At 43.3% G+C, this 11633-nt stretch overlaps 1 protein-coding gene across 6 annotated transcripts; it reads right to left on the minus strand.

Annotated features, from left to right (window-relative positions):
• Window positions 1–602: 602 nt before the first annotated feature.
• Window positions 603–9853, minus strand: dzip1 (DAZ interacting zinc finger protein 1). 6 transcript variants are annotated; one of them, XR_003983045.1, is made up of 20 exons: window positions 9711–9853; window positions 9322–9454; window positions 8995–9224; window positions 8182–8766; window positions 6049–6133; window positions 5729–5844; window positions 5332–5490; window positions 5107–5244; window positions 4965–5027; window positions 4736–4864; window positions 3933–3981; window positions 3789–3839; window positions 3562–3621; window positions 3037–3188; window positions 2747–2951; window positions 2341–2515; window positions 1860–2230; window positions 1412–1533; window positions 1158–1310; window positions 603–1046 (listed from the first exon to the last, which is right to left on the minus strand). XR_003983045.1 is itself a non-coding variant. In XM_030410170.1 (20 exons), the coding sequence occupies exons 3-20, from the start codon at window positions 8995–8997 to the stop codon at window positions 949–951; spliced, it is 2676 nt and encodes an 891-aa protein (XP_030266030.1). In that variant the 5' UTR covers window positions 8998–9224; window positions 9322–9454; window positions 9711–9853; the 3' UTR covers window positions 603–948. The 6 variants fall into 6 exon arrangements, 5 of the variants coding, with proteins under 5 accessions (XP_030266030.1, XP_030266028.1, XP_030266032.1 ...); XM_030410170.1 differs by having other exon boundaries at window positions 1158–1317; window positions 6049–6088; XM_030410168.1 differs by having other exon boundaries at window positions 1158–1317.
• Between the last annotated feature and the right edge of the window lie 1780 nt (window positions 9854–11633).

Below are 11633 nucleotides of genomic sequence, written 5' to 3' on the forward strand. Positions count from 1 at the left end.
AAGCCAGTCAGAAATGTCGTATGTTATGTAATGTAAAAAACAGGTAGACGCTCAGGCATAACTCTTAATATAAATGTATTCAAAAGAGAATACTTTTATTTCTATGGTACGACTGACTGTCTCTTAACGCAGCCCCTGCAACGCTGTCAGGGCAGGAAGCGATCACAGCTGCTGCTCCAAATAAAAACCCAGTTCCTCATATTAACCATCAGTTTCTTGGGTTAAAGTAGCCAATAAGAACGAAGCACTGATACTCTGGGTTTTATGTCTGCTTTCCAACAGCGTGTTACTAATAAGTTACACATGGAAGTGCTGTTTTATTATTTACTTACAAATGTAAAGGTAAAACTACAAAAGTACTTGATTTAAAGTATTCAAAGAGCATTATAATCTGCCTTGTTGGTCGAGGTTAAGGAGCATGTTTTGTTCTAACAGCTTTTCTCAAAGTCATACGAATCATATGCAGAAACAACTAATATGAATTGCTGCTAAACCAAAGTGTGAAGACACAATTATTTGTCATTTGTTATAAATCACATTTTCAACAATTTTCAACTTTGTATTCCACAAAGAAATCTTTTATTTGTATAAATATATTCTTTAAAAAAAAAAAAAAAAAAATCACATCTCATTGCTCCATTTGACACATGAGGACGTTATAAAATTTGATGTACAAAGCTTTTACACAAGCTACATATAGTGTCTCAGCGTGGGTTACATTTCATTGAATATACAAAAAACAGAATCTATTGAACACTGAAAGGGTCTAAGGCAAGGAAAGAAGAATTGGCACAAGGCGCGAGGTGAGACTACTTGATTGGAAAACCATTTGATAACCCTTTGTGAAGTATTGCTGTGTCTGTATTATAGCATCCATATGAGAAAAGTATAAAACATGGCTATTTAGCGAGGTCTTTGTGTCTGTGTGTCACCTGATCAGCTGTAGTGTTAATTGTATTTATTGCTAATGTCCTCGGAGTCGCTGATGTCACTGAGGGAGCAGAGGCTGCTCTTCAGGGTGCTTCCTGTTCCAGCTTCTGTCAGACCTGTCGGACACAAGACGGCAGACGTGTTAACTAAAACACAGCTAAGACCATAATCATGGAAACTCATTATAAAAACCCATATACACTCCAACATATCCTGAATCAACTGACCTGACTTGGGAGCCTTTCCTGTGGAGGTTCCCCAGACGCTGGTGCTGGGTGAGTCCAGGCTCTTCCTCACTGGTCCAGATCCCTGAGCTGGTTTGGACACTTCCTGTCTGTCCTCTAAGGAGGAGACCAACCACTCACTGCTCTCCTCGAGATCTGTGTACTGTCACCACATGAACAAACATTAGGATTTTAATTTCATAATAACATCAAATGATTTAACAACACCATACACCACAGCCGTGAGTGAGTCTCACCGTGAGGTCCTGAACTTCGTCCTTCCTCTCTGGTAAGATGCTGACGCCCCCTGCTGGTTTCTTCACTGCTCTACCTGCAAACTGCTTTTCCATTTTTCTGGCCAGGTCGTTGATTTTATTCTCTAAAAAGAAACAAAAAACAATAAACACATGGTCTCAGTTATATACTTTTATAGACTCAGGACCAGGTTTATATAGTTAAGTAGCACCTGGCAGGAAGAAAGTGCAAACATAAATTATTGTAACAACTGTGATATAGTTTTTGGCTTAGCAGACAATCAGATTAGCAACAGACTGAGGACACGACAGGTAATATGGGTAGATTTTTAAACTAATAAAAATCAACACCATGAACAAAAATCTGTGAATTGTCATGAACCAAAATAAGTGTGGCAGAGGTGTTGAAAATGATCTAACATGTAACATCTACAGATAATGCACCACTGACCTTTCCCAAAGCTTCTCTTCTCCACATTGCCGTTCTGGTCTTTGCGAGCCTGAAGCTGTTTTGGATCGATCTCCTGCAGCTCGCTGACGTCCGACCAGTCGTCGTCCTCGTCGCTGTCTATCTTTGTGACTACCGTCTTGGTGGCGCTGCCCGCTGTCCCCCGAGCCTGCTGCTGGTTGGAGAGGAAAGAGTGCCTGGCTGGAACCTGCCTGGCCTGAACTGGTGAGGCTTTGCTCGGTCTGATCTGCACCGGTGTCGCCTGGTTTGGTCTGGACTGTGGCGACTTGCCCCTCTGGTGTTTTATGGGCTGTTCTTCTTCCATGACTGAATCTTCTTCTTCAGATTCCTCATCTGAGCTGAAAGGAGGGGTTCTTAAAGGATCACAGAAAAGGGGTTTAACTCATCACTCAACCTTTTTGTTTTTCTCAAATCTATCAAAAAAAAAAATACTGTTAACAATCTGCTAATATGTCTCCTTTACCTGGGTGTGAAGCCCCTCAGAACGGTCTTGCTGTTCGGTGTAGACGTCTTGGGCTGGATGGTGGTCTTGGTCCTCGGTGCCGGCTGGGGGGTCTTTGGCTGTTTGACTGCAGGTCCAGACGTTACCTGTGTCGCTCTGGAGGGCAGGCTGCTGGAGCGAGGGCGGATCTGTAACACTGCACAGATCAAACAGGTTGTACAAACGCAGTTAGCGGATCAGTCGCCGACAGCTTAAATCAGCTTAAACAAGCTCTCACAGATAACAATGATGATGTTGGACACACTCGCACACAACCAATTACGAGCTGCTAATGCAATATTGGCTGATGACAAGCTAGCTGGATTTCTCTGAAGGACTATATAGTGCAAGATGATTTCATGTGCTGAGAGGCTGTTTGATGACTCACCTTGAACCGATTGTCTGGATCTGGTCTGTGACTCAGGAGCAGGGTCGCTGCCTCTCCTCTGAGCGCCCAGCTTCTGCACCACAGTACCGACAATCTCCTCTCGCTGGCGCCAGTAGCTGGGCTTCCCCTTTGCGAAACTCTCCCGGTCTGAATGCACCTTGGCCAGGATGGAAGTGAGCTCTTTGCTCTTCAGACCACTCTGATCCTGAGGGAAGGTAAGGGGAGCAATGGTTACATGACAGCACATTTAAGATTGTCATCTTTTAGACTGAATGTTGTACAACACTTACAGGCTTGACTCCGAATTTCTCCAGTTTCCTGATAAGAGACTGCTCCATATCCGGCCGCATGTCTTTCTTGATGCTGGTGTTCCTTTTCACAGTAGCCCTCTGCTTCTTCTCTGGCGCAGGCTCAGGCTTCCTCTCAGAGAAGCTGCTTGCGTCTGTTAAAAAAATAATAATAATAAAACAGCCATTTCTGGAAAATTAGGCTCCAAATACATGTGGGGGAAATGAGCATGCATTTGCCAATTTTCACAGCAAGCTCCATGCTAAAGGCGCAGACTGTGGAGGGGCAGGCAGAAGAGGAGAACATCTACAAGTGTGTTTGCCACAAACAAGGCGACAAGATGATGGATGGATGTGAAGACCAGCGATACGTGTATGGCAGGCGTCACAGAATGATTCCAAAAAGCGCTCTCGTACTAAGAGCATGCCGCTCATGTCATTTTCGACACTTCAGGAAAAGGCTGCCCATGACAGACTGATGCATCCATGCAGACAGCATGCAGTCAACCATTTCATTGTCTATTTTACCTTTCTCCTCTTCTGAAAGCTCCTGTATAGGATCCAGCTTTAGAGCAAAGACTGTCTCCTCTAATTGGACACCACGCAGAGTCAAACGTCATTGGAAGTCAGATAAAATATGTGTTAAAAGAGGTGGAGGATACTAATGTGATGAAAGCACATGCTCAGCCTCTCTGGGAGTGACAATGTTCTTATTTTCCTCATTTTCTTAAGATGACTGGCTTCTACTAACTTACCAAGGATGACTTTCTTTGGTTTCGGCTCTGGAGCTGGTGCACTGACGATGACTGAAAAACAGAGAGTAAGTTAACACACTCGAATCAGACATGCGGTCTGATTTTGTCAAACGTCAAGTGTAAGGAATGGGGAGGAATCCATACCTGGCACTTCCACGACTTTGGTGGGTGGGTTTGAAGAAATATTCCTTATCTGTAAGAAGGAAACAGCATCTTAATTGGTTAAAGAAACTTGAAATTAAACCCTACTTCTAATTTCTTTTCATCAATAGCCATGAATCGTTTCCATCGTAAAAGAATTATAAACAGATGAATCGACAATTAATTTATTAGTTGCAGCCCTAGTTGTGTTTGGTAAATACATATTCTACAGGTTGATGGCTTTCATTGTGAAGCAGCCACAGGAAATGTATCATCAGTGTATCATTGCAGTCAACATGGCTGGGATCATTTCACAAAAATATTTTGCAAAACAATACAAAACGTGATATATTTTTGTCAAATAATCTTTCTTAAATAATGCTTCATGAAATGGACACAGTAATTGACTGATCTGTTTATCAAAACAACATGAGTTTGTCTGGCTTCACTGTAAAAAGATACACAAGCTGCCTCTGTTGTATTTCTGTCAGAGTGGCTGCTCAAAGAGTGTTGGCTGCCCCTGAGAATTCTGGGACCAGTAGTATAAAACTGCACCTGTAGTTACTACTAGTTGTCAGAACTGAAATCTTAATGGCTTTAACTTTAAAAGGAACTTTATGTGAGTGCGTGGCTGACTATTTTCCTGTCAAGCGTACAGTATCATCATGTCTCAATACAACACAATCTGAGCCCATGTAGCATATACAGGATATCCTGAACAAGGGCTGACCCTCCGCCTCACTTCCTCTCTCGACATAATCACAGTGAGCTGTGGCAGCAGCGTGAGTATGTGAATCAGTGCTAACCTGCTCCCTCTGAGCCTTTATGGCTTGCTCCTTCTCCTGCAGCTTCCTCCCCATCTCCTGCTGCAGCCTCTGGCTGCGCTCTTGGTGCTCCGACACAGACGACTGCATTCTGCTCAGCTCGTTCAGCAGCTGGAAGACGACAGGACGGGGATGCATTTTCCAGCGGGCTGATTTCTCACAAAGGCTTGTTGAATATTTCACTTACTGATGTTTCAATGCTAAAACCTACCTGATTCTTTTCAGTCTCGTGTTGAGCCTTTATGTCCTGCAGCCTGGATTCCCACTTTTTATCCTAAAAGAGAAGATTTTTGCACTCAAAATAACTTCATCCACCTGTTGGTTTTAAAACAATATCCATCCTCTACACTGACCTGTTTCTTCATTTGCTGTTCCAGCTTGTGGATGGCTTGTATCTGCATCTCTTTGTAGTTGTCCACATCTCTCTCTGGCTGCGAATGAACAGGGCTGGCTGATTTTTCATGCTTGGCTGTCAGATTCTGATTTGCTTCCTGTGAGTGGATAAAACCAAAATGAATGTAATGTAAATAAACAATATAAAAACTGCTGAGGGAACTATCTGAATATTGTTTTCGTACGTTGAGAGCCTGAATATTTCGGCTGTAGAGAAATTCCATCTCTCTGCGTATGCCGTCCCTGCTGTCCTCTATCTTTCTGTCCATGCGCGCCATCTCCTCAGCCTTGAAACGGTCCATCTCTCTCTGCAGGTCTTTGTGGAGAGACTGCTGCTCTTTTTCCTGGAATCACAACAGAAATGAAAAGAGCTCAGTCACCACCAAACCACAAGGGACACATAAATAGGTTAAGATGAAAATGTTAAGTGGGCCGCAACCATAATTTCAACAACACTACAATGTATGTATTGAAAAATACATTATATCACAGAGCCTCGGGATGAACTTTTTAAAACTGCTTGTTTTGCACAACAAACAGCCGTAACCCAAATATGGTCCAGCAATGGTCTGGTTGTCCTACCTGAGCTGCTTTAGTTTGCAACTCCTGTTTCTGCTGAACAATCTGCTCCTTCAGACTGCCGATCTCCGACTTGAGGCTTTCAATCTCAGATTTCTTCTCGCTGTCTGAACGCACCTCTGAAGGGAGGTAAAACAAAAACAAAAAGACATTGTGAAATATATATTTTATGTACCCATATAATGCGAGTTAATGTTTCATTTTTCAACTGCGTAGTGGGCTTCATTCGACTCCATCTTTTCCCTGATTTATCTGACTCCTACCTTCATTTCATGCACTTCAATACTGTCCCTCATATCTTTCTTTCTGACTGGTTGACTTACGGATCTCATACTCGTCAGGGTGGCGGCGCTGCATGTGATTCTGGAGAAAAGAGGCATTGAGGAAGGTTTTATCACACTGCAGACACTAAAAGAAACAAACAAAAGACTGTGATTAGTATGTCATCCTGTGCATTTTTGAAAAGGAAAGCATTATTATTAAGTATTGGTGAAGTATTAGTGAGATGCTGTTCTGAATTTAACAATGATTCAGACTTCATTCAGTATTTTCACAAGATTATATAGCAGCTACAATATTTTCAATTTAACATTTCACCCCTATTGTACCTCAAAAATTTTATCAGACACCTTTTCTGGCAATATTTTTGGTCAGTGGGACGTTGTTTTGTCACAGCATTGGTTGCAAGGCAGAAAGTTAGAATAAAGGCTACACAATCAAATGTGGAGAAGAGTTAAAGTGACACAGAGCAGCATAATTCCAAACAGGGGAGGGCAACTTCTGTCACATTGTTTGGGTATGAAAATTCTAATACAGGCTGCAGATTCTAGTCCTATATTTTGGTTGCATTATAGTTGAAAACATTTGTTCTGTTTACCTTTTTAACATTTTATATATTAGCATTTTATATTTTGTTACAAACTTAATTGAAATTACATAAAAGTTATAACTAGAAGGATAAAAATAATTACATTTAAGTGTCATAAATTTGCTGAGTATAATTAAAACATTTTCTTTTTTAAAACAACGTTTGTATATAGTCATTTTATATACATTATTTAAGTAAAATAAATGTTCTTTATGTAGTATGTACCTGGATGTGAAATGACCTATATGTGGTATGAGAAATAGAGAGCCTTAAATTCAATCCCACAATGCAATTATAACACAAAATGATGATAATTGGGGGAGTGACAAACCTCATAAACTACTGGGTCTCCATTGTGTAGGGACCACTGAGCAGTGAGTGACTGATTGAATGAGGTTGGGGACAAAGCTCCAGTCAACATTAAGGCTGATTAGGCTCCAACAGGAGCATCCTCTGAGTTTAGGCATGCGTTTCCCAACAGACAGATAGCGTGAATGATTCTGATTTGCTCCCTGCGGCAGGCGTCACCACACTACCAACTAAAGAAGATACTGCACAGAAACACAGGCACACATCACACGCTACATTTAACCCTGCCGCTCAATGCGCCTGTGACTTCATTCAATGTTAAACCTGCTGCTACTGATATCTTGTCGCACCATATGGTAGGGCTGATTAAAAGGCAGACACATGACCGGAGACGTGTGCCGCTGCAATTACATTAATATTTGAAGTGACCATGGAAATTAAGAGGAAGATTAAATTAGTCTTCAAAGAGGGTGTTTATTCAGGAGAGACACAAACGTTAGCTATGACCAGCAACAAATGCCAAAGGTCCTCGAAGGACACAAACACATGGCTTGTCTATCAATTATTGAGCCACCTCTGTTAGCTGAGCTTCTGGCGCACACCTAGCAACCACATGCTGTCATGACACACTATATCTGTTGCCTTGGCAACCGCTTGGCCAGGTCAGCGGGAGCCTTGAAGAAAGGGGGTTTGATTTTTGATTGGTGCCATAAATAACCTCAAAGAGACCTTATTTACAGGCACATTTACAGATCAACCAGCAGTACTAATAGACCTAAATATCTTCAAAAACACAAAAAAGAACTAAATGCGGCACAAGGACGTGCACATGTAAGTGTGGGGGATGTGAGTGTCAGCCAGTCATCTTGATTACGACTCTTGTCACCCTTTTGTAAGTGGATTAAAAAAAAACTAATTGCCACCACATGACACCATCTGTTGTGCGGCTCAAAATCCTTCTCCTCCAGTCTGAAAACAAAGCTCATTATAATCATACCAAAACAACACAGCCACGGCACGTTTTCCTGTAAATTAGAACCATTATTAGAACCGAAATTCTGTCAAGCCTCCCCTTTTTCCCCTCCATGTGTGATGCACAAAGCCGGAGCTGTGAATAGATCTTGGGAACAATGACAGAGAGGGGGCCCTGAGGAGGAGGAGGAGGAGTGAAGGGGGTGGGGGTGATGGAGCTAGCCGTCTGCTTGTCGTACATATGTGAAATGCAAATGTGTAACCGATACCCCCCCCAGAGAGTGAGCGTTTAGTGTCTCAGCAGTACCTTCTGGCTGCTGAGGATTCGTGGCGCGAGCATCGACTGCTGGGTGCGGATAACCTTCCTCCTCTGCTTGAGCTCGGCGGTCAGCGCCTTCACCTTCTCCTCCTGCTTCTTCTGCTGAGCCAGCAGCTGCTCGCGCTCCTTGCCGGCAGCCGCCAGCCTCTCCTCTGCTGCGTGCAGATTGAGGGTGAGGAATTCCTGGCAATGGAGGAGCCACTCCACGGTGAGCTGGGCCAGCCGCAGGAGTTTCACCAGAGCCGGGTCCACGGGGCTCTGGCACCGCTGGCATCGCTCCCCGTCCAAGCTGCAGAAGGTCACTGTACTGATGTGCTCCTGCAGTGCATCCACGTCCAGCTGGCTCACCACCAGCTCTATATCCACGGCGTTGATTCGCCGCCAGTCCACACTCTCCCTCCGTGGACGGAACTTGAAAGGAAGGACGACGGAGGCTCCGCTCGATGGTGTCATGCCTGGGGCAGGCACAGAGTGCTGGCTGATTGGGGAATTCAGGAGCGATGGGATCCCTGCTGATGAGTGGGTCCCCTGGGTGTCACTGGAGTACGGGTAGTAGGCTCCGTCGTGAAATGGCTGTAACAAAGAGAGAATTCTTTTTTAAAGAGACAGAATACAAACAGTTCACATGAGCATCACATCCTTAAATCAGACAATCACAAGAAGAGAGAATGACAGAAAGAAGAGAAGCAGCAGGGATCTGCTCCAGCGAGGTAAAACAGCAGAGCACAGAGACTCCAACACCACCGGTCTCCATCTACCTATAACGCTGTCTCTGTCCTGACGTAGCCGTGCTCTCCTTACCATCTTCGGCTGATTTCGCCTTATCGGGGAGAAAGAAATCGAGGACCCGTCGCTCCTCTCCTCTCCGGTTCCGCCCCCTCTGCAGGCAGCTCAACGCGACAACGAGGCTGGGCGTCCGCCACGTTACCATGGAGCCCGAGCCGAGCGTCCCCGGGAGAGAAATATTATCAAAACACTGCGGGCAAATCAGCAAATGTTTCCCTACAGTGTGTGGCAGATGAATTGTGGTCCTGTGGGACAGACATACATACATTTAACAGCTTATTTTGTGGTTATGAACCGACTTGGGCAAGCGTGTAAAAACACATAAAAAGCAGCGTAACTTACCTGCAGCGAGGATGTTTAAAATGGTCTCCTAGCTAACACCAAACACAGCTAGCGTTCATCTCCTGGCATCACGTTCCCGAAACAATCACTTCATGTCGGGGCAGGCTTATTATCCCCCTTGCTTGACCTCAACCTAAACAAAGGCACACATGCTTGAACTTGTCTGAGCAGCGGTTAGACTCCCAGTTCAGAAAATATGGAGCCTTTCCCCTCACAGTCTCAAGTAACGTTAACTAGCTTACGATGGCTCACGTACTTCAAACCTCTACTTAGCTAACGGACATCTTTCAGTGAACTTTAAACCACGTCAAACAGTATTATACATCACCAGCTATTATGACTTTTAATTGTTGAGTTATATATCGCATACTGTCATTAAAATAACTTACCGAACGGTTTGTGTTATACATTTATACGCTTTTGAAAAGTTTTCAGACGACGGTACCCCGGCCGATTTGAGGGTGACGTAGCTGCTGGTCTCCACATTCCTAAATCCCTGCTCAAAAAACAGACCGCCGTGAAGCTCGCGAGAATCAACGGGACTTCCTGCAAATACCTTCAAAGTAAAACAAGGGGCGATTGAGTGAAAATGAATGTGTGTGTGTTAGAGTGTCATTTTTACAACCAGAAATATGAGGGGGAAAAAATAAGTAGGTTGAGTCAACAATTAAAGAAAGACAAAAAAAGGCAAAATGAACCGACCAGGGTGACAAATGTGACAATAAACACTTCATTTAAGGAACATCTTTTTAGGTAGGGTCATTTTAACATCCAGGCAAAGGTGATTTAATCTAGTATATTTACACATGGAAATGAGAACAATATAACCTTTTTTCTCCTTTAAAAAAATGGAAATAAAATTGAATGACTCTTAATTAATACTCAATACAGTTTGATTTACTGCAATGCAACTGTATTTTGGAGTTAAGTTTGTTTTGTTTAGGAAGGGATAGTGCCTTGTAATTGAACACATGGTGAGAACCAACATGGACACAAAACAAAATGTAATGCAGTTTAAATACTGGAAAAATACATTTGTTAAGGACAACAAATCCAGTAGTGACAGAAGGATTTAGATATATATCATGTTTTTATCATTTATTTCCCCTATTTGTGTATTCAAAGATTTTAATCAATTCAATTGACTTTGCTGCTACAATTACCAAATGCCATTATGACACCCTCCCCTCTTATTTTGTTGACTATGAGACAAATAGGCCAATAAAGCTGTGAAAACCCTCAGGGGGCAAGATTGTCAGCCAAACAGGAAGCACATTTACCATTCCGAAAAAGAAACATTAATTTCAATCCGTGTCAATAAAGCATGGAGCCTCTCCAGGACCGAGTCAAGTGATTTACGAACGATGCTCCTCATTTCCGGTGAGATGTGTTGACTTGACGCAGCTCGCAGTGAGAAGGAGAACGGGGGGGAGGGAGAAGCACACTGCGGGGATTTGAAGCGGGGAGTCCGGGAAGAGGGGTGAGGGAGTCGGGGGTGTAGTCCCCCTCTTCAATCGAAGGAAACCCAATAGTTGAAGCGTTGGAAACACGCTGAAACATTGAAGAAACCATAATTACGACTCAAAGGAAGGAGGGATGCAAGTGAAGGGTTCAAAAAGTTTGGCATGCAGTGCTGGTCTTGTGTGAGAGCTCCCCCTTGTGGTGGAAATATCAATGACCTGCTGCTGTGGAATTGGCAGTGTTGGATATCATCGAGAGCCTCTACTTAAAAAAAGTAATGAAATAAAAGTAAGTATGTACAATTTTGAATAGAATATGAAAGTAAAACTATGTGTTAAGCAGAAAAAAGTCTTCTGTGACAGATATATATATTTTTTATATACACTAAATTGCCAGAAGTATCCACTCACCCATCCAAATAATTGAAATCAGGTGTTCCAATCACTTCCATGGCCACAGGTGTATAAAATCAAGCACCTAGGCATGCAGACTGTTTCTACAAACATTTGTGAAAGAATGGGTCACTCTCAGGAGCTCAGTGAATTCCAGCTGTGAAATTTCCTTGCTCCTAAATATTCCACAGTCAACTGTTGGTGGTATTATAACAAAGCTGAAGTGATTGGGAACGACAGCAACTCAGCCACAAAAGTGGTAGGCCACGTAAAATGATGGAGTGGGGTCAGCGGAGGGGACGATTCCATGCTCCCAACTTTGTGGGAACAGTTCGGGGATGGCCCCTTCCTGTTCCAACATGACTGTGCTCCAGTGCACAAAGTAAGGTCCATAAAGACATGGATGAGAGAGTTTGGTGTGGATGAACTTGACTGGCCTGCACAGAGTCCTGACCTCAA

Source organism: Sparus aurata, chromosome 24 (assembly GCF_900880675.1).
Source record: "Sparus aurata chromosome 24, fSpaAur1.1, whole genome shotgun sequence".
Classification (NCBI taxonomy): domain Eukaryota; kingdom Metazoa; phylum Chordata; class Actinopteri; order Spariformes; family Sparidae; genus Sparus; species Sparus aurata.

What these genes read in the sequence shown, in the direction of transcription:
- dzip1 (XM_030410168.1), bottom strand. An exon ending in GAAATATTCAGGCTCTCAAC is followed by an intron (nt 5,245 to 5,331) that starts GTACGAAAACAA and finishes ATCCACTCACAG; the next exon opens with GAAGCAAATCAGAATCTGAC. An exon ending in GCTTTCAGAAGAGGAGAAAG is followed by an intron (nt 3,189 to 3,561) that starts GTAAAATAGACA and finishes TTTTTTTAACAG; the next exon opens with ACGCAAGCAGCTTCTCTGAG.